The 23,848-nt window shown below is 42.4% G+C and overlaps 2 protein-coding genes across 2 annotated transcripts; one reads left to right on the top strand and one right to left on the bottom strand.

Moving 5' to 3' along the window:
• Window positions 1–7,356: 7,356 nt before the first annotated feature.
• mterf2 (mitochondrial transcription termination factor 2) lies at window positions 7,357–9,411 on the top strand. Its single transcript, XM_080437181.1, has 2 exons — window positions 7,357–7,379; window positions 8,056–9,411. The coding sequence occupies exon 2, from the start codon at window positions 8,162–8,164 to the stop codon at window positions 9,284–9,286; it is 1,125 nt and encodes a 374-aa protein (XP_080293307.1). The 5' UTR covers window positions 7,357–7,379; window positions 8,056–8,161; the 3' UTR covers window positions 9,287–9,411.
• Window positions 9,412–14,348: 4,937 nt separating this feature from the next.
• LOC308092657 (dihydrofolate reductase) lies at window positions 14,349–21,089 on the bottom strand. The gene is made up of 6 exons (XM_080438712.1): window positions 20,804–21,089; window positions 19,768–19,817; window positions 17,188–17,293; window positions 16,931–17,057; window positions 16,496–16,611; window positions 14,349–14,561 (listed from the first exon to the last, which is right to left on the bottom strand). The coding sequence occupies exons 1-6, from the start codon at window positions 20,902–20,904 to the stop codon at window positions 14,459–14,461; spliced, it is 603 nt and encodes a 200-aa protein (XP_080294838.1). The 5' UTR covers window positions 20,905–21,089; the 3' UTR covers window positions 14,349–14,458.
• Between the last annotated feature and the right edge of the window lie 2,759 nt (window positions 21,090–23,848).

The raw sequence follows: 23,848 nt of genomic DNA, 5'->3' as shown, positions 1-23,848 counted from the left end.
ACTGACAGACATCGACAAACGCGTGTGCGTGCATACACGTAATTTATTAACTTTTACACTTGTCAGTCCGTGAACAGTGGCACGGACTGAGAGGGTGGAAAGTCGTCAAAGTCATTAAAATAATCAGTTACTTTAATTTTGTTTTGACAGATCTGAAGGCGGCATTTGGGCCCCAAACAAAAGCTGCAGAGTGATAAAAGAAAAATAAAAGCTTCTGCTTTTGGCTGTCACGTAGCGATGTTGCTGTTGGACTGGTTTGACCCAGAGATGGGTGCAGTCTACCACCATGCCAAGAGCCTTTGAGGACGGTTAGAAGGTGTGTATATGTGCATGTGTTTGCACGTGCGTGAGTGTGGTGTGCAATCGCGTGTATACAGGCATGAATGCAGGTTTGACAATGCATGCAGTGTACATTTTGTGCTCGCTCTTATCCGATGTGAAATCTTAGCCCAAATAAATCTGAGAGTGTGATCTAATCTGTCAAATCCGTTGCCACTTGTAAAAGTTATTTGTTGTGTAATTTCATAAGGAAACTGTATCCTCTTCAAAAACAATGAATGGATTCTGGGACCAGGTAATTAGTATGTTAACAACTTTAACCCTGGTGACTCTGTTTTGGGCAGAAATGTTAAAACATCATACAAATGTTTCAAGAAACTTCACAAATATCCGTTCACTATTTTGAAATGTGGCTTAAAGGGATATTTCCCTTTCAAAAAAACGTTTGGTAATTTTATCGTCTACTCAGGCCTTTGTGAGCCTCCCAGACAGTTTTTAAGTTGCTCGATTCACTATTTAGATATTTGATATTCATTTTATCAGACATCAGCCATTTTCAACCCAACTTCGAACTACATTTTAACCATGTTAGATTCATCGAAAACACCCATCCTTGGTTCTGGTGACTCACCCTGCCCTCCTAATGTGTGAGGGGGCCGTGTTTTTCCGATTATTTTTTTCATTTATTTTATTTTATTTTTTTATTGTATTTTATTTTTTTCATTTCCCCAAAAAAATATAAAAAATAAATGAAAAAAGCACCTTGCCCTGGGGCTCATCATATGGCATGGATCTGAGACAATTAGATACGCATTTACAAAACGATTACATATGGAATGGGATAATGAAATAACATATTAATACATATTAGCAATTTCTTTTACAGCTCCGTCATGCTGCACCCAGCCCTTAAGCTTACGGTTCTTCTGAATGTCCCAGGGTGCTCCCTGATATCGCTTTCAATGTAAGAAAATAGAAATGAAAACAGGAAGTCCTCTGCAGACCGCTCTTGTTTACAGGCATATCACATTTCACACATTGTTAAACCAATATTTACAAACCCCACATGATTGCACGGTCGAAGGATGAATAGAATGTTGACTGGAGTTGTAGCTGTAGCAAAGACATGGACTGTTACACGTACAATAAAGAAAAACAATAACACTTCAGTTATGTAGTCGGCTATTTGAAATCCCCTTATATTGTCATGGATACAGTTTCTCTTTTTCTCCCCCTCTCCCTCCCTCTCCCACACACACACACACACAAACACACACGCACGCACGCACGCAGTGCACACACACACACGCACGCACGCACGCACGCACACACACACACACACACACACACACACACACACACACACACACACACACACACACACACACACACACACACACACACACACACACACACACACACACACACACACACACACACACACACTCTCTCTCTCTCTCTCTCTCTCTCTCTCTCTCTCTCTCTCTCTCTCTCTCTCTCTCTCTCTCTCTCTCTCTCTCTCTCTCTCTCTTCTTCACTCTTTGCATAATGACCTTTGAGAACCTGTCATGTTACTAAGATGTTATGCCAGAAAACAAGCATCTGAAGAATCTTCTCTCTGAAATCATGGAGTAGAAGAGAGGCAGAGACAGAGAGTGTTCTGCATGTGTCATTTATGAAGCGTTTATTGTTCCATCAACAAGAAAAGGATTAGATACAAAGACCGCTATTGATCCCGCGGGGAAATTCAGTTGTCATGGCAGTACAGGAGTTATGAAACATGCAGGACAAATACAGAAAAAGAAATAAAGCTTGCAAAATACAAAATAATAATAATAATAATAATAATAATAATAATAATGATAATGATAATGATAATGATAATGATAATGATAATGATAATAATAATAATAATAATAATAATAATAATAATAATGATAATAATAATAATAAATGTAGTAATAATAAAGAGTAAACAGGTATTAACGCACAAGGAGTGGGAATAAATACCAGAAGGAGATTTAGTTAAACTACTCTTGCTTGGCCCTCTACATGATAAGTTAAGACATTCCATTAAGTCAGTATACAGGAGTTCATAACCTGTCTGTGAATCATGAGCAAACTATTATCTTAACAACACATGAACCACATGAACCCTTTAGCGTCCCAAATATTTGGTGAAATTAGCCCATCTACAAGTTCACAACAAGTGTGTTAACTTGTAGCTTGTGGGGTAGAGGGGAAAAAGGAGGAGGGCTATTATAGAGCCCTGGGGGACCCCATGCAATTCAGGGTTTAAGGGGTTAACCAACCACGTTGCCATATTTAGAAAATAGCAAAAATAGCTGATGATCTGCAAGCTTCTACAAACAGCTTGTAGATCTTCTATCTTTGCTATTTTTGCTTTTGTGAGTCTCCTTTTCAACATAAACAATTGAAAATGAAACCAGGAAGGTCCTCTTCCTTTGAGCCCCATCATTTGTTTACAGGCATATCATCTAATGAACCCTGCCTCCCACTCACCACCACATTGAATTCTGCTGAGACTTTCTGAGCAGTGTTGCCAGATTTTGCAAGACAAACAAGCGGCCAGGTCTAAGAAAGTCCAAAAGGAGCATCTAAGCCACATGATCACACACACAGGGGGGTCCCCACCAAAATGAGTTAATATGCATAACATTCTGTTTTACCACTTGAACCATATACATATTGGGCCGCAATACCAATATTTAAAAGCGACTTTACAGACAAACAAGCCCAAAGTCGCTCATTATATGCAGACTTGGCAACGCTGTTTGTGAGCTGTGTGCTGCAGGAACAGCTTGCTGAGCTGGTGATCAAGCATTGTGATTAAGAGCCAACTGTGAGGAACTCAGTATGTTCAGACAAATGCAGTCTTGTACTGATTACAGTGATCAGGATCCCATATGCTGCAGGTCTGGATGCACACCAACTTCTGTGTATTATAATTTATATATATGTACAGTATAATTCACTAATTACTGTCTCTGCCACCAGTTACTGAACATAATGGAGTGCCAAGAATTAGCTTACAAAGGTCTTGAACAAACACACAAGACACAGGAATGAGAGTCTAAAAGCTAATTAAAGTGTACACCCCACATGTACCCAAATGTAATGTTCCCGCAGTCAGGGTATTTTGTATTTTGTATTTACTGGGATGGGTGGGACCAACAGCGTCGGGCCAATGACTGACGTGCACAGGGGATTGGCAGACTGCTCAGCCAATGACAGCCAGATAATCGTACCACTGTACTATTTGCAAACTGTTAATAAAGTATTCAATCAATCAATCGATCAATCAATCAATCAGCGTGACTAACATTAGGTAAACTGCCCTATATGTTCATTTCTGATAACTTAAGCAAACAAACTAAAGCACTTGTATGCCGGCAAAACTTAAACAATTCAATTCATACATGGGAAAAATGGACAGAAAGACCCACAGGCAGTGGTGGAAAGTAACTAAGTAGGCTACGTTTAATTCTACTCCACTCCACTCCCAAAGGTAAATATTGTACTTTTACTCCACTACAATTATTTGAAAACTTTAGTTACTAGTTACTTTATAGATTTAGAATACTATAACAAAACACATATGAAAATAGCCGATCTACAAGCTCACAATGCTTTGCGATGCATTGTGAGCTTGCAGATCTGCTATTTTCAAAAGATGTATAGATGGAAAGTGGGGGTCCACTCGCATTTTTTCTTCATCCTTGCAGTGTGTATTTCAAGATTCTGCCAGGTAACAGGCTCAGGCTGACATGATGTCCCATGGGGTTCATTTTTAACCTTTTATTACACATATCCTGAACCCAAACACGAAAATGGAAGAAGAAGAAAAGAGCATAACTTTTGAAGGAAACAAAACAAATAAGATAAAAATAAATCCCATACAATTTGGACCCAAGGAATGAAGTGGTTATTATTAAGATTCAAGCACATCTTGACTCTATTAGGCTACAGGACAAAAACAGCACCAAAAAAACATCATATATTTCTGTTTTTACTAAATAGTTCTTACCAACTGCATTTTCTTAATCCTTGAAGTGTATATTTTAAGATTCTGCCATGTACTAGACTGAAATAACATAGCAAATCCCTGGAAGTATACAACATACAAACAAACACATATTCCATACAATTTGACTCAAGGAATTAATTACAATTGGTATTATTAAGCATATATTCTCTATTCTCTATATACTCTATTTTAAGGCAAAAAAAAAATTAGCCAACAATGTTCAGATTACATCTATATTTGTCTTTTTACTAAATACTTATCATAATCCTTGGAGTGTGTATTTAAAGATTCTGCCTGGTACCAAGCTGAAATAAGGTTGTGTGCGCATGTGTGTGTGTGTGTGTGTGTGTGTGTGTGTGTGTGTGTGTGTGTGTGTGTGTGCGTGTGCGTGTGCGTGTGCGTGTGCGTGTGCGTGTGCGTGTGCGTGTGCGTGTGCGTGCGCGCGTGTGTGTGTGTGTGTGTGTGTGAGTACACACGTGTGTGCGTCCCTGCATTCCCAGTAGGCTATAAAGGCTTACTTTGTGGCTCCTAGAATCTCAACCTAGAGAGAACTTTCAACTATCAGGCTCCTCTCCTGTGGAACCATCTTCGAGGTTTGGTCCAGGAGGCAGACACCGTTAGTTTAAAAGCAGACTAGGCTTAAAACATTCTGCCTAACCCAGATTACAAGTAAGACGCGCAAACGCGGGAAGCGAACGCAGCCCTATTTTTTTTTTTGTATTTTTAAAATTGTTATGTTGTGTATTTACGGACTTGTAATCCGTGTTATTTCACCGTGATGGGGAGGTGAAGGAGCGAGTGCATTTTCCGGCAGCCGCTGCTGCCGCGGAACTGCCGCGGAACTGCCGGTGGAGGAGCGGCAGCTGCCAGCAGCTGCCGGCAGTGACTGCCGGCGGTGGAGCGGCAGCTGCCGGCGGAGCAGCGGAACTGCCGCGGAACTGCCGGTGGAGGAGCGGCAGCAGCGGAACTGCCGCGGAACTGCCGGTGGAGGAGCGGAAGTCAACTTATTTTTTCCGCCGATAAAGTATAGTTTTGGACCATGACGGAGGCGCGCCGACTCAGCAGACCTTGAGGCCAAGGAGTCGCGCCCGAGCGCCTCCAGGCGCGAGTGCCCGCGACGACCGGCCGATGGTCTGCTAGTCGACTAAGCGCCGTCCGAGTTATGTACCGATAGGCACAGAATCGTAAATAATATTGGTGGGGACTGCGTTACACAAACGCAGCACACTCCCAAAGCTGGCGCCGCCGGCAGCTCCGCGGCAGCTCCGCGGCAGCTCCGCGGCAGCAGCCGCTGCCGGAAAATGCACTCGCTGTCCCTCATGGGGAGAGCGTAGAGAGAAAGTCACGTGACTGCCTCCGCCTCGTATTGAAGTTAATGGGGGGGATATGGTTCTCCTATGCACGGAGTTTCGGAGTTCCTAGTCATCTATGCACGGAATTGGCGTTTGTCAATCCGTGCTATTTCACCGTGTTTGGGGGGCGATCGGGTTGGTTTCATAGTAAGCTCCACTCTGAGATCTGTCAGCAGCCAATGAGAGCGTGAGTCACATGGGGGCGCGGCTGCACACAGGCAGTGCACACAGAGCCACACACAGAGCCACACACAACCCGAGCACGGTTTCATAGTAAGCTCCACTTGGGCGGAAGGCGCGCCTCCTTCCGCGTTCGCAAAAAACAACAAAAACACAAAAAACAAAAAATCTAAGACATTCCACAAATGCTTGTTTAAACAGTAATGTTTGTAAGTGGTTCTTAAACTTTTCCACAGAGGCTGAATTTTTTTCGTCCCAGCTCTCAAGACCTGTGGGGGGGCATTCCATACTTTATCTCACGGGGGAATGCGGAGGGGGGAGCAGTTAGGGGTTAAGTGTCTTGCTCAGTGACCCTCGAACCTTAGGCTTCCCAGGCGGGCTCTCTAACCATTCAACTATGGCCGCCCAACCTGGTACGAGGAATGACCAATAGAATGTCCCCGAGCAAGATCCTTAACCATTAACTGCTCCCCCCTCCGTGCTCCTCTGTGGGCAGCACTCAGCTGGGTGAGGCTGAAAACTGATGTTCCCCCGCGGGACGCAAAAAGGTCAAAAACAAAAAGGTATGGAATGCCCTTCTACAGGTCTTGAGAGCTGCAGCCTCTATGGACTTTTTAAAGAACCACTTGTGGAATGTCTTAGATTTTTTGTGTGTGTTTCTGTTGTTTTTAATCATTCGAATGTTTCATGCAGTGGTGGAAAAAGTACTCAAATGTTTTACTTAAGTAAAAGTATCAATAATGCAATGTGTACTCTGTTACAAGTAAAAGTTCGGAATTCAAAATTTACTTGAGTAAAAGTACAAAAGTATTGAAAATGTACTTCAAAACTTTTTTCAGAGATTCAAAACTTTTTAAAAAGATTCAAAAATATTTTTCAAAGATTCAAAACGAGTTGTCAGTCTTGCAAAAAAAAATTCAAGCTTTTGAAACCTTTATTTTAGGTTAGGAGTATTGGCAGTAAACTGATTCCATACAGTGGTTCTTAACCTTTTCAGGCTGTGACCCCCCAAAAATCATATTTGAACTGGGGACCCCCACCCTGACAAGCACTTGGAATGTAGGAGTCGAGGCATTACATTTAGTTTGACTCGGTTCCACAGATACAATATTGCAAGGCGTTGTGAGCTTGTAGATCGTTCGTCTATTTAAAAAGATGTTGCCTCTTATATTATTTGACAATTTGGCCAATGTTTGACCAGTTTTTATAGTATAGTTTGTTGATTACTTTTGATGCAGTAATGGTCTTTTTTCTCCTTCAACTTCATATAAGTAAGTCCTTAAATTGTCACTGGGGATCCCCCCAAAATCATGTGGGGACCAGACCCACTGGTTGAGAACCTCTGTGTGCTACTGTAAAGCATGAGACATGACTCAATCTATGCCACTCTGCAGTACCCATCACCGTCTCTGTATGGTGCTGTTGTGCACAACGCCCGCTAACGCTGCGTTTACACAATGTCCTGAAAAAGAGATGAGTGTCATAACAAAACGTCACATCCTGTGACCGCAGAGCTAAAGGTACATTTGTGTGTTTCTGTTTATATGTTTTGCATGAATTCTAGACATGTTTACAGTCTCAGAGGAGTAGCGTGTTGCAGAAAGAAGTCAGTGTGTTTCAGAAGTGTGTTGCATTTAAGTTGCCATTATGAGGGCTGTCTCTGCTAAATGATGTTACTAAAGCTAGTAGCTGCCTACTGGCTAACTGTCATTCATTGCCAGTGGTGGGCAGTAATGAAGTACATTTACTTGAGTACTGTAGCTTTTTTTATTCAGTTTTTTTTAATGCATTTGAGTAATTGTAATTTTGGAATATTGTACTGAATTCACTACATTTCTAGGGAGGGAAAAAGTACTACTACATTATGAATTAAACACATAAGCCCAATACAAAATGTTATGAAAATAGATCTACAAGCTCGCAACATGTTGTGGTGCGTTGTATAATAATGTTTTTTTTTATGTTTACGTTTTAATAGAGTAATGCATTAATATTAAAAAAGAAAATGTACTTTGTAATTTGTTCTCTTGAATACTGTACAGTATTTTTTTTCAAGCATGTACTTTTGAATACTCCAGTACTTTAACTCAAGTACAAATTTGACTGAGAAACTTTCACTTGTAGTTGAGTAATATTTGACCAGGAGTATCTATACTTTGACTCAAGTACCGGTGTTCTTTTTGTCCCCCTCCTCAGACTCCTTCCTATCAAACATCATGAAAGAAGCACTTATGGCGCCTGTTTTCTTAGTTTGCTAATTACTTTAAATATTAATGGTAATTTCCACCAGCATTTTGCATCAATGTTGCGATTGATTTCCAAGTCCCTGTGCCTCCAGTGCCAGAGTGTCAGAGCTCTTCTAAACGTCAGGCCATGTGCGACACTGAGCTCGGCAGAGAATCGGCACACCGTGGAGGCTCTCTACGAGCTTTCTGTGGACATTCAGAAGATCCGTCTGCTCAAGGGCTGGGTGCTGCACCGGAACACGGCCTATGTGACGGAGGCGGCCAGCCTGCTGAAGGACATGGGAGCGTCGGTTCCTGTCGTCGCCCGCGTCCTGGAGCTCCATCCTGAGGCGGTCCTCTGCAGCCCCGAGCAGATGCAGGCGCAGAGGGAGCTGTGGACCTCGGTGTGCCCCAACCAGAGAGAACTGGTGGGCATCATTGAGAAATTCCCAGCGTCTTTCTTCACGTCGTCCAGCCATCACGACAACCAGCGGAACAACATAGCCTACTTCCGGAGCTTGCACCTCAACAGGCGAATCGTCACCAAGCTTATGGCCAGCGCCCCCCAGAGCTTCAGCCGACCGGTAGGGCAGAACGAGCAGATGGTCATCACCCTCCAGCGGGCCTACCTGGACCTCGGCGGAGAGGAGGCCAACATGACGATCTGGCTTCAGAAGCTGCTGACTCAGAACCCCTTCGTTCTCCTTAAACCCCCGTGGGTGCTGAGACATAATCTGCTGTTCCTCAGAGACAAGGGTTTCACCACTGCAGAGCTCCTCCGTCTCCTCGCTAAACTCAGGGGCTTCGTCACCGAGCTGAACCCGGACAGCATGCGCCTAACCCTAGCTTATTCCCAGGACACCATGGGCTGCTCTGAGGCACAGCTCAGAGACATTGTCATCGAATGCCCGGCGCTGTTGTACTACTCCGTAGCCATCCTGGCCGAACGCTTCGAGTGCCTCCGCAGGGCTGGCATCAGCATGGCCCAGATTACAGAGACCCCCACCGTTTTGGAGCTGACCACACAGATAGTAATCTACCGGATCCAGAGACTGAGAATGAGTGGATACGATGTAAAGACTGGCAGCCTGGAGGCCCTCAATGGCACTAAAAAGGACTTTGAGAAGAGCTATGGAAGACTACAGCTCCGAAGAGAGAGGCCGATGTTTAACCCTGTGGCCCCTTTAAAAGGCGATGATTGATATACATGTTGGACAGTAAAATCTTCAATATTAATTTAACTCCGAGATTATAAAAAGTTTAATTAAGGATTTTACTGTGTACTATGGACTGAGGCAAATTAATTAAATGTCATCAGCAGATGAAACTAGAGTCTTTGTGCCTGATGGTGTTTATATGCTGTATGGACGGGAGACAAATTTATAAAACTTTTATAGACATTTTTGTTATTTGATAGAGAGAGGCAGTTAATCATTATCATTTGGGATGTTCAAATGTCAGACAATTGGAATTCCAGATTAACTACTTTCAACCGTGTCCCTATTTTCTATCAAAACTCTGCACAAATTGTGAAAATTGCAGATCTACAAGCTCACAGTGAGCATTTGAGCTTGTACTGTAGATCTCCTATTTTCACTGCGCAACACTGTCGTACGATGATGTATAAAACAGGGTTCAGGCCCTTGCCAAATGATTCATTTATGCTTGTTTATGACTTACGTACAGGCTGCTGCATCATACAGTAATCACCTAATATAGAAAACCAACAAAATATAACGTAACTGTCTGATGCTGAGCATGTTGACACATCTTTCAATACATTACTGAGGGATAAAGCTTTTCATCTTCCATCTGCTGCAGTATCTAATTTTCACACTCTTGGCAGCACAGATCTATTCTATTCCCTTGGGGGTTGAGATCTATCTGTGTTTCACGTTTGTATTGTTGCATTACAGATGGAGATGCTTTATTTGACTGCTGAGATGTGATTTCATTTCCATTTCAAATGACTTCACATGCAAACATATGAAATGGAAAAATGAATTGAAAGAAAGGGGGAAAGGACTTTGATTTGGATGTGTGTGTGTGTGTGTGTGTGTGTGTGTGTGTGTGTGTGTGTGTGTGTGTGTGTGTGTGTGTGTGTGTGTGTGTGTGTGTGTGTGTGTGTGTGTGTGTGTGTGTGTGTGTGTGTGTGTGTGTGTGTGTGTGTGTGTGTGTGTGTGTGTGTCACGCATATAGAAATAACGTCTTCCAGTACTGTACATAAGCTCTTTATCTGATCGTTTGATGTTCAATCCCATCATTAATGACGGCACATAAAGCAAAAATGTGGTACTGATCAAATATCTTTGATGTTTTTTTCAACTTCTCTATTGATATGTGCAGCTAACTGCAAGCAAGAATACTCTGGGGTATTTTAGAAGGTATCGTCAGACTGCAATATGCATACATTAATAATGTTTATTAACTCTGATTATTAAGTATTGGTCTAGAAATGGATATAGCTTATGAACAACCATTCTCAGATCAGAGGCCATCGCCTAGGAGTTTGGATACATTCGTTTCCGTTGTTTCTAGTAAGTGAATTGCTTATTAGAAACATTACAATACTAAATATTTGCAAACCTTTGTAATGAGAACAGCTGAAGTTCAGTTTAATTTTGGAAAAGTGATTTTCCACTGCTTTGCGATCATGTGTTTCAAATTATCTTTGAGCCTCGTGCACAAAAATATGAATGCTTTTGGGGTTAGTTCACTCCGTTTATTCAGCATAAAGCCACAAAGTCAATATTAGCGTTATCTAAACCAAGCCAGGGCTTTGCAGAGCATCTTGAATTTAGGTTTGAATGCCCCGTTTTAAGTCTGCAGGATATCTTGAAACATGCTTGGAGTGCTTTTTAATGAGCGAGCAGCACAGCTAATGATGCCATGACTTTATATCTCAAGGTCCCTTCGCTGTGGTAATGTGAATGACGGTGGGGGGGACGTACAGTGGAGAGAGGCCAATTGTGTGTGAGAGATACTGTTGCCTACATGCAGTGGTGGTGGACAAAGTACTCAACCCTATAGACCCTGAGTGGGAGTATCCTGGTCAAATATTGCTCACTCAACTACAAGTGAAAGTTGCTCAGTCAAATTTGTACTTGAGTCAAAGTACTGCAGTGCTTGCTTTTAAAAATACTGAAGTATTCAAACATAGAAATTGCAAAGTACATTTTATTTTTAATATCAGTGCATTGCTGTATAAGACATTTAAAAAGAAAATAGCATATCTACATGCTCTCAATGTGTTGCGGTGCGTTGTGAGCCTGTAGATCTCATATTTTAGTTTGTGGAAATGTTTCTAATAGAGTGAAAGTATCAAAAATTACAAATACTCAAGTAAAGTACAGATATTCAAACAAATTATTCAAGTACAGTACTTGAGTAAATGTACTTGGTTACTGTCCACCACTAGATACATGTAAACGTCTGATTCCTCATCTGTAGTATGCATCATACCCAGCATGGGTGCCGTAGTCATGACAACGACCGCTGGGCAGATAATGGGCGAAAGTGCATCTAATAATGAGTTTCAGCTCTATAGACTGAAGTTGATTTCCTAACCATTTGTGATGCAGGGCCTCCTACGGAACTGCACAAGTACTAAGTACCTTTACTCAAGTTACTTTTACAATTTTAAATACTTTTACTTATACCATACTTTTACTCCACTACATCTCAGAGGCAAATATTGTACACAATTATCTATTAGCTTTAGTTACTAGTTTCTTTATAGAGTTGAATTATTATTTAAAGAAAATGCATTAACCATTTAAGCCCTATTTTATACCTCGGCTATTTGAAATGATCTGATCTACAAGTTCACAACAATGCGCTGTTGTGAGCTTGTAGACCTGACTATTAAAAAAAAAAGTACTTTTACTTTGGTACAGTAGGCCTACTTTAGGTATAATACAGGACTTTTACTTGTAACAGAGTATTTTCATATCGTGGTATTGTTACTTGTAAGTGAAGTGAACTTGGACAAGTCTTTTAAGCTCTTTGTCATGTTACAAGATCAGGTTCTTTCAAATATAGTGAATACTCAATTTTGGGGGTGGGGTGGGGGGGGGGGCTCTCCTTGCATGACTAAGGAGAGACATGCAAGACAAGACCTTTGTCAAGGTAAATTATTACAGAAACAATTCTTCCCCACAGGACCCCATAAATATAGCTTTGCTGGTGTAAATGCAAATACGGCCCTGCTCCTCTAACCATAACTCCAATCATCCACTGTCATTTCAATCTCCTCTCCTGCTGCATTTTCTTGAATTACACAGACAAGCTGGCGGGGTTAATAAGGGGGGAAATAAATTGTCCATCCCTGTTTCAGACGTGGCGTTGATTATTATTAGCCAGGGGTTACACATTGCCTTTATGGATCGTAAGTCACAGGGAATATGAAAATAGAGACACCTGCAATTAAAGTTATGATTTCCAACTGTAGCCAGAACTATTGCAGTGGTAAATATCCCTGCATCTCGGAGGTCAGATTGGCATTTGGAAGACCTACTTGTAGATGTAAAACATGACATTTAAATATGTTTAACACGTTGTTATTCAACATAAACCCATGACATATAGATGACACCTGCACTGTTTTGCTACATGGGTTTTTATCATTACCTTTTTTTTTACCTTTTATACATTTATCTATGATCTTTAATCTACATGACACTGATTTAATACCTGCTATTTTCATGTTCCTTTTTTCTGGTTTTACTCTATTTTTTTACCTTTTCTGCAAACTGCAACAGGGAATAACTGCGCAAACGAGAATTTCACCTCACTTGCATGTAATTGTGTTGTGACAAAGTTTTGTTTGTTTGTTTGTTTGTTTGTTTGATTGATTGATTGATTGATTGATTGGTTGATTAATTGATTGATTGATTGATTGATTGATTGGTTAGAATAAAAAGGCAAAAACACAAGTTACAAACAATTCAAACAGAAGAACATCTTAAATCATGCATTCCTTATATCAAGACATCTGGCAATCAGCTTCAAGATCATTATTATAATAATTGTATTGTGCGATTGTTAGTGGCCATCCTTATCTTTGCATTAGCATCATGGACTGGGCTTCTGATGTCTACATTAAATGTTGTCTAAACCTTAGATAGGTTTCTTACACCTCCTGCACATTTCTAATACTCTTTATAACTGTAACCTGTATCACTGAGTGCCAATATTAAATATCTACTGTACATTGAGGCTGCCTCCTAAGAAAATGCTAACTATATTCAGATACATAGAGATGATATATCAGACTTACTGTATGTCATTCATTTGCAAAGTCAACTGACAAAACCTAGTAAAACATAATCCAAATCTCCAGTTTGGCCTTCTGTTACTAGCAGCATGTTGCAGTCTTGGTGTATGACTCCATCTACTGGCTTGTTGTGGTATAATGTACAAAGACAACTATTTGAACTATTGAAGTAATTAAATACAAACTGACTTATATGAATACAACTTAACTTTTTAAATTTTGTGACAAAATGCTTTAATGTCTTCAACAATACAGTAAAAATGTAATGCTTTTTCTTTCTTTGCATTTTTCGCAATAATATGATAATGCAGAAAATATGTCCTTCACTCACAGCATGAAGAACACTGAACACTGCTTACATTACCTGAAATGTAAATAAATACTTTATTTCTGGTCTAATACCCGGAATTTGCACTATACTATAGTACTATAGTTTACCCATCAGTTTATCAGAGACATACTGTAGGCTCAACCTGGATTGTGAAGGCTTGGAAATGAACAAGTACTCCTTCGAAATCCACAGCACTGACTACATGCTGACAATGATTCAATACAAACATTGGACTATTCCCGCAAACAAGAACAGCATAACAATAATAACCAGAGATGTGGATAGGTAGCCACAGGGGGTTGGAGGTCTGGTGTGCACACAAAAGTCCAAGTAAATGCGAAAATGACCCCAGGTGTGTTTTAAAGTGAATCTATTGCATCCATTACTGATGGGTGGAGTCCTACAGTATGTGTTATGTGATATGTCTGAAAAGTATACAAAGAATCAGGATACAAGCTAATAGCGTGTATCCTGTTAACAACAGTCATTGGGGTTGGGGGAAAATTCACTTCATCTTATATCAAAACGGTAGATGGGTAGATTCTCCATGTTTCCAGTGTTTCAAACTTCATGATTTAAGGCCATGAGCATTCGCTGAGATATGACCACCACAGCTGTCACAGGTGTACACAAATCAAATAATAAAATAATAAAATAGCCATTGGCATTCGTATATTCAGCCAAAGGAAATCTGTCTGGGTCCAGGGTTAATACTCTCCATAAACTCCACGTGTAAACTGTTCGAAACAGTACAGTATGTCCAATAACTCAGTCCACCGTCTCCCCTGCATCACAAATCTCCTTCTTGTACACTTGGAACTTGTACTTAATGCTATTCTCCTCTTGAATTTCACTTGGTACACCAGGAAATCTGAATGGGAAACAAAGAGAGATTCTCAGTTTCAGCAGCTGATGGAAGATCACAGACAAATGCAATACAAACAATGAAAAGTGACGCTGTTATTAGACCCTATCTGGTTTATATTTTTGGTCTTTATTCGATTAAACAATTTAGCAATGCATTTTTGCACTTGAATGAATGACAATGACAATGCCAATAAAAAGCACAAGCCCATCTACGTGCCAAGAATTACGGCGTACGGCACAAATAACATGGCAGAACTGTTAAGGTGTCAAGGTTAGTGTTATCTTAAAGGAGTAGGTCACCCAAAAAAAATACTTATTTTCTATCAATTATACACCCCATGAAGCATTGAATTCATGGATTTTTTTTTTTTTGTCCATTCCTAAGCCAATAATGTGATGACCGGTGGAAAGACGCTAATGTATCCGGTAGGAGACTCAAAGGAGTCTCTTTGTGTCTCCTACCGGAAATACACCCGGTCATCAAATTATTGGCTCAGGAATGCAAATCTCCATGAATTCAAGGCTTCATGGGGTGTGTAATTGATAGACAATAAGTATTTTTTTGGGTGAACTATTCTTTTAACACTGAAAACAAATTATAGCTACGTGTGTTCCACGTACCAATGTTAAAACTGCAATCCGTACATTTTGTGTCCTCACTTTTATTCACACCCAGGTTACCCATGTGGGAGACCAAACATCTACCACTGAGGCAAGAGGAAATACCTGCTTGACCAGGGGAGATATTGGGCCTATGAGCTTCAGGCAGTATACTTGTCAACCAGTATGTGTCCTACCAGACACCAGGGTCTAGATTTCTCAATGGAAGTAGTGAGAAATCCTCCAACCACTGCAGATGTGCTAGCTATATTGTATTAGCATTATTCTACATTAATGATTAGCACAAATTTCATTCAATTTCAGCTTTAACTTTGACTATATTTGACAGCAAATTTCCTAACTTCTTCACAGCATAACTGTGGCTCATGTCCACTGAAAAAGCAAGCAAAATAATCTGACCTTGGTACAACAATAATATTTTATTTCTAGAACTTCCTGTTCATATCAAGAGACCAAATAAAAGGTCCCAACCTCTTAGTCCATGAGCCAGAGCCCCAAAATTGAGCAATGATTATCGAAAGAGTGGGCAAAACCAAACCTATTTTAAATTGTTCATAGGGTCAATACGAGTAAATAAATATATGATAACCTCTCCACAGGAGCAGCTTTTTCATGGTTATCACACATTTTGTCATTTTCCCCATACGTACATGACAGGTGAAAAAATGACAAAATTTAAAAAAGAGTTATCATAATGAAACTTCCTGAGTTGATTACTTACATGAAGACAATGATTTATCGTATTACAAGTTTTCTGAAATTGTATATTTAAATATGCAAATTAGGCATTTAGTCCATGAGCCAGAGCCCCAAAATTGAGCCAGATATTGAATATTCCCTCGTTAAAAACCTTTGACTCCAACATCTTAACAAAATGAAATAAGTATGTTGACTCTGGCTTTGTCCAATGTTCCAATGGTGATTCTGGAAAGTTATGCAAATTTGGGCATATTTTCCTAATGCCTAATTTGCATATTTAAATATACAATTTCAGAAAACTTGTAATACGATAAATCATTGTCTTCATGTAAGTAATCAACTCAGGAAGTTTCATTATGATAACTCTTTTTTAAATTTTGTCATTTTTTCACCTGTCATGTACGTATGGGGAAAATGACAAAATGTGTGATAACCATGAAAAAGCTGCTCCTGTGGAGAGGTTATCATATATTTATTTACTCGTATTGACCCTATGAACAATTTAATATAGGTTTGGTTTTGCCCACTCTTTCGATAATGAAATCTTGTCTGGCTCATGGACTATCTGGGTTAGGAAAGCCTGCATTGATGGTACAGGAAATGAGCTAGTAGACATACCGTTCTTGCACTTTAAAAATATCTCTGTCAAACTCTGGGAAGAAAACATCGCAGTCGAAGTCAGCCATGACGTCTGTGAGGTAAACCAAGTCACACCATGGATGCATCAGTCCTTCCTGATCAAAAGAAGAGGTGATATGTAAGTCTAAGTCAGTGGATAGAGAGCACATACTGTACTATGGGTGCAACAAATCAAATAAATTGATTCAATCGATAATAAAAAAGTGTGTGTGTGTGTGTGTGTGTGTGTGTGTGTGTGTGTGTGTGTGTGTGTGTGTGTGTGTGTGTGTGTGTGTGTGTGTGTGTGTGTGTGTGTGTGTGTGTGTGTGTGTGTGTGTGTAATAACTTTTTAAGGATAGGGTCAGGGTCAGTGATGCTACAATACAGCAGATATGGGTGAACAGACAAGTTGCAGAAGCACGTACAGGAGTTTACCTTGTACACCCGAACCCCCCCTGCAACCCAGATGGTCTCGACCAGGTCAGAGAGGGGAGGCGATGTTGCTAGATGCACAGCACTGTCGAAGTCCTGACACAGGAAATGGGCGTTGTCTGGAACCGTTCTAAGGAGAACACAGAAGACTGAGTGACCACTGAAACACTTCACTTCAAAACACATTTGATACTTGTGTGACTTGATCCATTTTGTGTATGCTACCGTATTTAAATGCATGTGACATAGTATAATCTCACCTCAGAGTCGTACTCAGAACCACATGCAGAACATTTGCCATTGGGAACAACCACTCTGGATTGGAGTACCAGCATTTTTTCCCCCACACCACCACGTTCATCTTTCCTGTTGTTAATGGGTTCAAATCACATTTCAGACAAACAGAGACATTTTATTGATCCCCATGGGTAAATTCTAGCCTGGAAACCAGAAATGCAGGTGCTGTAGCAGCAACAGTGGTATGCATGAATCACATGAATGGTATAGGTAAGAGTAGAGAGGTAAGAAGATCAAGAACAAGATATCATGCCTGGAATTACAGCTGAATGGAAAACATTAAGCTTTGGCAATGAGGTTGCCCAGATTTCTTACAGCATTGCATTCACAAACACGTTGGCTATTCTGGGGTTGAAATGTTTGATGGACTTTCTTGTGTCTATTTATAGTGGCTCATAGGAATTAGACTACGTGACAACCAGGAATAGTTTGGTGACCACCGGAGAGACGGGTGACAGCCGGAATGTAGACAGCATACCGGGAGCAGTATGGGTTAGCGCCCCAGCCTGTGTCTTCCGTGAGGAAGAAGCCCAACAAACTCACGGTGAGGCCTTTAGGAGGGCCATTCAAGCAAACCGCAAGTGGAGCTAATACCATTAGACGGCCCAATCTAGTGGTGTCGGCCCAAGGAACCATCACGCCAGAAGGAAATGTTTGGATCAGGGCGGTGCAGCGGATCTGGTGCAGCTGGTGAGACGAAGGAGGAGCCCGGCCAGGAGGTCACCCACAGAGCCTAGTCCCTCCACGTGCCAGAGCCTCCCCGTGTTCAGGCAGAGTAGTTCCGGAGAAGCGGACTGAGTGGCCCTGTCTTTCCCTATAGGACTGACCGTGGGTAGCTACCTGGGATGTAAGTTGGGGCTTGATCAACCCCGGCTGGGTCACCTGGGCGAGGGTGTATGTTGCGAGACCCGAAACACCCTATGACCCCAGGCTACAACACTGATGATACATGCATCCATGTGATGTATTCTTTATAGTGCCTCCCTGTGTCAGCTGCCTTGTCATAAACATAATTCTCCAGTTTAACCAGTCTTAACCTTGCAAAGCTCCTTGAGCCAGAAGAGGTTGACATAGGCACCTAGATATGTCTGTGCATGTCTGTGCATTCCTGTGGATGGGGATTCGAGTCACAGCCATCAGCATTCACTAGTGTGTCAGTGACTAGTTACACAGCAATCACTAACTAGTCAGCAATCAGCAATCACTGACCAGCCACACCCTGGTAAAAACAGTCAGCCTACAGTAGACTATATAGTGAGTGAGGTGAATGGTGTTCACATCACACAGGAGCTGCTGCAGGTCTGTATAGACAAACAATTACTTACATTCTGACATGTAACAGTTATATAGCCCAGTGTTTATCAACCCTGGCAATCTGACCTTTTTTGGGCCGTGAGTAATGCTACGGTATGCTGTTTGAAGGTGTGAAAAAGAACCCCCCCCCCCCCCACACACACACACACACACACACACACACACACACACACACACACACACACACACACACACACAATAGATACGTGGGCTCAGGCTGCCGCTGCCTTGAGCTCATCTGTCGCAGACACGCAGGCACAGCCAATCGACCCTCGCCCATAGGAATGCAAATGTGTGGCTTTGTCTTCATGCGGCCATCACATGTACTCCCCTGCCTGGCAGGTACTCAGGAACGGGCCGATACGGCGTTCAGCAGATCCGCCAAACCGGGAAGAAGAGGGGCTGTCAAAAACCCATGTTATTACCTGCCGCTTGTCCAACAATAAAACACATACAGGCCTACTAACGTTAAATCCACATAAGTGTTAGTTTTCTTATAAAGTGCTTCTAAATCACTCCAGTGTGTTTGTGTCAACGTAATCCGTGTAGTTTGGTGTTTAATTTCTCCTCCACGGAGAGAATCGCTTGCAACTTCAAGCTGCGGAGCCGTCGATATAACATAACCGGAAAACTTGCCCCAAAACACGCTCGCCCCCATTCCTTTTCGCGGACCAGCGGTTCTTATATTCCTGTATTTGTTTTACTGAGGATAAGGTTAGAAATAAGTTTAGGGTTAGCCATATTATTAGTTTTACCGAGGTTACGTTTAGGAATAAGGTTAGGTTTAGGCATAGTTTAATGAGGTTACGTTTAGGAATACCAGGTGAATACCACCGGATTTCCCCCGGGGTGACTGTTTTGGGGTGTGTGTGTTTATGTATGTATGTACAGTATGTGTGTGTGTGTGTGTGTGTGTGTGTGTGTGTGTGTGTGTGTGTGTGTGTGTGTGTGTGTGTGTGTATATATATATATATATATATATATATATATATATATATATATATATATATATATATATATATATATATATATATATATATATATATATATATATATATATATATATATGATATATATGTGTGCACACCGTATATCTAGGTGTGCCCTGGGATCTTTTGGCTATGCCAGGTGTGCCTTGGCACCAAAAAGGTTGAGAAACACTGATATAGCCTACCATGATGATGTGAGACATTACATTCTGAATGCATGACTTTGATGTTGATATTTACCTGGTCGGGAGACTTTTGTGACATTCTTCACAAAGAACTGGAACTCAGACCTGCAATATGTAACAAACAATTAGGCTACAATCAACATACACTAGTCTTTAATTACAATATAATAGCAGAAATAGGCCTAATGGATACAGGATAGGTGGGCACTTATAGGGACATCTGGGCACCTCGAAGTAAAATAGGCTATTTTGTAAAAAATGTTAAATTAATCAGACTTAACTTGTTTATGCCCCAAAATGACTGTATACAGGTTTTGTAGCAATTGTAGAAATATTAGTCCTCAATTGTCGAATGTTTAAGCTTTTTTTTGTGGAAAAAATAGCCAATTTAACCCAGAGGTGCCCACTCTTCCTTGGTGCCCACCTATCCTGTTACCCCATCATGTTCCCTTTTATTTAAATCACAGCTCATTTAAATAAGCGCTGCGTGCAGTAAATGATCTTAACTCTTACTAGCTCCATAAAGAACCTCTCACTCCGCTATACAGCTCCGAGATGAGGTTCTATGTCGTTCTCATCCAGGATCGGTGGAACGTCCGCCAAGGCTCCGCTGTTTACCCTTTTGTATACATCGTATCCCAAAACTAATGGTAGATTCCAAACCGCACGGATGTTTAAGGTTTGGTCGGGGGCATAATATTTTAGGTCGGGAGCGAAACTACCCGTTTAAATCGCTTATTTAGTCAGCCTGTGGCCACCATGTTTCCCATACAACCCGGAAAACCCCCCTACGTCCGCTGCCTGTACTGCTCCCGGTTTGGCTACAATGGGAGACATGGCCACAGGCTGACTAAATAAGCGATTTAAACGGGTAGTTTCGCTCCCGACCTAAAATATTATGCCCCCGACCAAACCTTAAACATCCGTGCGGTTTGGAATCTACCATTAGTTTTGGGATACGATGTATACAAAAGGGTAAACAGCGGAGCCTTGGCGGACGTTCCACCGATCCTGGATGAGAACGACATAGAACCTCATCTCGGAGCTGTATAGCGGAGAGAGAGGTTCTTTATGGAGCTATAAACTCTTACGGGAGATGCCAGGGCAAGTGTCCATCTTTGCCGATCCCCATGTCCCTGCAGGCCGCGGCGATCAGCCGGACGGGTCTCTGATCCTGTTTGCCTGGAGCCATTTCAACACAATGTATCCACAATGTATCCAGATGAGTCCAGTGAAGAGATGAAAGACCAGGACTGAGTTCACAGAATACAGATCACACACTGAGAGATTTGCTTATATAACACCCCCAACCACCGCCCCCCACCCTCACACGCTTTATGCTTAATTATCAGCAGCAAGCTTCAAACCATAGACTCGTAAACGCTTAAATAGTCCGCGTGAAATCAGAATTCCATAATCATTTGCCAGTGAAACATGGCAACTAGTTCAAACTGCTGTGTTAAAGGGGGCTGTCCTAAACTGATGACGTAATATTTACTCAGTGACCACTGCATACATGCAGGGCTGGATCCTGGATCCTGCAGGATTCCCCTTGATTTCAACCACATCTCCCTTGAGGACTCCTTAACTGTCATTTCTCCTTGACTTCTCCTTGATTTGCTCACCAAAATTCACCAGAACATAGGAAATTACATCTACTCTGTTAAAAAGTTTCTGGGGGAGGACCCCCAGACCCCTTGGGGTGTGTGTTCAGTGCATGCAATCATACAGAGATATTCACTTTGAAGCAATGAATCAAACACACAAAATTCACCAGAACACAGGAAATTATAACTACTCTGATTATCAGTTGGATGTTTGCAGGCCTGATCTATGGACCAGTGCGTATCAATACCGTGCGTGCCATAACGGCTGGATGGATTAATTTAATATAGGTAGTAATGACTGTTATGGTTCACTACTACTAATTAAAAGTGAGAGTATCTGCAGATATGATTGTGTACTTTACTTGAGTAGGCCTCGGGATAGGCCTAAATGACTTTCACAGTCACCACTACTACATTCCAAAGACATTGTAGCCTAGCCTAACTTTTGACTCCACTATGTTTCTAGAAAGGGAGAAGGTTCACTGAATTAACCAGTAACCACTTAACCCCAATTTCAGTGCAGTAGACACTTTAATTACTAAAGTCATTACTTCGATCTAAAGACACACCAATTTGGTAGAGGGATCTCCGGATCTCCATATTCAGTATGGGCAAGTGTTTCCAGAAAGCAGATTGAGACACATAGGCCTATAGACACACACATCCATCCATCCATCTTCAATCGCTTATCCGGAGTCGGGTCGCGGGGGCAACAGTTCCAGCAGAGAGCTCCAGACCTTCCTCTCCTGAGCAACATTAGCAACTTCCTCCTGGGGGATCCCGAGGCGTTCCCAGGCCAGTGTGGAGATGTAATCCGCCCATCTGGTCCTTGGTCTGCCCCGGGGTCTCCTCCCAGTGGGACGTGCAGCGAGGACCTCCCTAGGGAGACGCTCGGGAGGCATCCGTACTAGATGCCCGAACCACCTAAGCTGGCTCCTTTCCAAGCGAAGGAGCAGCGACTCTACTCCGAGTCTCTCCCGGGTGACCGAACTTCTCACCCTATCTCTAAGGGAGATGCCAGCCACCCGTCTGAGAAAACTCATTTCTGCCGCTTGTACCCGCGACCTTATTCTTTCGGTCATGACCCACACTTCATGACCATAGGTGAGAGTAGGAACGAAGATTGCTCGGAAGACCGAGAGCTTTGCCTTCTGGCTCAGCTCTCTTTTCGTCACCACAGTGCGGTACAGCGACTGCAATACCGCTCCTGCTGCTCCGATTCTCCGGCTGATCTCCTGCTCCGTCCTCCCCTCACTCGTGAACAAGACCCCGAGATACCTGGGGCAAAGCCTCATTCCCTACCCGGACTGCACAATCCACCGGTTTCCTGCTGAGAACCATGGCCTCAGATTTGGAGATGCTGATTTTCATCCCAGCCGACGCACACTCGACTGCGAACCGATCCAGTGAGAGCTGAAGGTCCCGCACCGATGGTGCCATCAGGACCACATCATCCGCAAAAAGCAGTGACGCAACCCTTAGCTCACCGAACCGTATACCCTCTCCGCCACGACTTCGCCTCGAGATCCTGTCCATGAAAATCACAAACAGGATAGGTGACAAGGCGCAGCCCTGTCTGAGACCAACCCCCACTGGAAAATAATCCGACTTACTGCCGAGCACACGGACACAGCTCTCGCTTTGGGCGTACAGAGATTGGATGGCCCTCAACAAGGTCCCCCTCACCCCATATTCCCGCAGCACCTCCCACAGAAACTCCCGGGGGACCCGGTCATATGCCTTCTCCAAATCCACAAAACACATGTAGACCGGATATGCATACTCCCAGGCCCTCTCCAGGATCCCTGCCAGAGTAAAGAGTTGGTCAGTTGTTCCACGACCAGGACGGAAACCACATTGCTCCTCTTGAATCTGAGGTTCGACTATCGGCCGGACCCTCCTTTCCAGTACCTTGGCATAAACTTTATGCCAAGGTACTGGAAAGACACACACATTCCTGGAATTAATCTGTATAGAAGACACCTCTATCCCCTAGAAGAGGACCTGGCTAAGATATGTATGCACTTAATTTAGGAGAGAATATCTCAACTGTTCTTGACTAATATGACCCCAGGGAACAACTTAGGAACTTTGACTAATTCTCTGCACCCAGATAAGAACTGGAAGAAAGTGGAAAGCCCAGGAGGAGGTCGACTTGGCAATCGGCAGGCTGAAGCACCGCGAGGTAGTCGGCAGAGTCCAGGAGGGTCGAGCAGGCCTTGGGAGGGGTGAAACCCCCTTGTTCTGGTCAAAGGCTTCCAAAAAAGAACGAAGAGCCATGGTGGTGGAAGAAGTGGCAAGAACTGAGCAGGAACGCCTTAACATCAAAGCGGTGTCCCAGGGCCAGCAAGGTCGTTGGACATCATGGGAAGGTCTCGCAATCAGATCCATGTCATGGTCTGACGTGTGGAAGATCCCCCAAGCTAGGCTCAGCTTCCTGATCAGAGCAACGTATGACACCTTGCCTTGCCCCCGAAACCTCCATCAATGGTTTGGTGCCGAAGAGACCTGTCCCCTTTGCAACGCCGT

This window comes from Gymnoscopelus braueri (assembly GCF_963280865.1).
Source record: "Gymnoscopelus braueri genome assembly, chromosome: 9".
NCBI classification, from domain to species: Eukaryota; Metazoa; Chordata; class Actinopteri; order Myctophiformes; family Myctophidae; genus Gymnoscopelus; species Gymnoscopelus braueri.
Note: the sequence above shows the minus strand (reverse complement) of the source record. Positions and strands in the feature narration are given on the sequence as shown.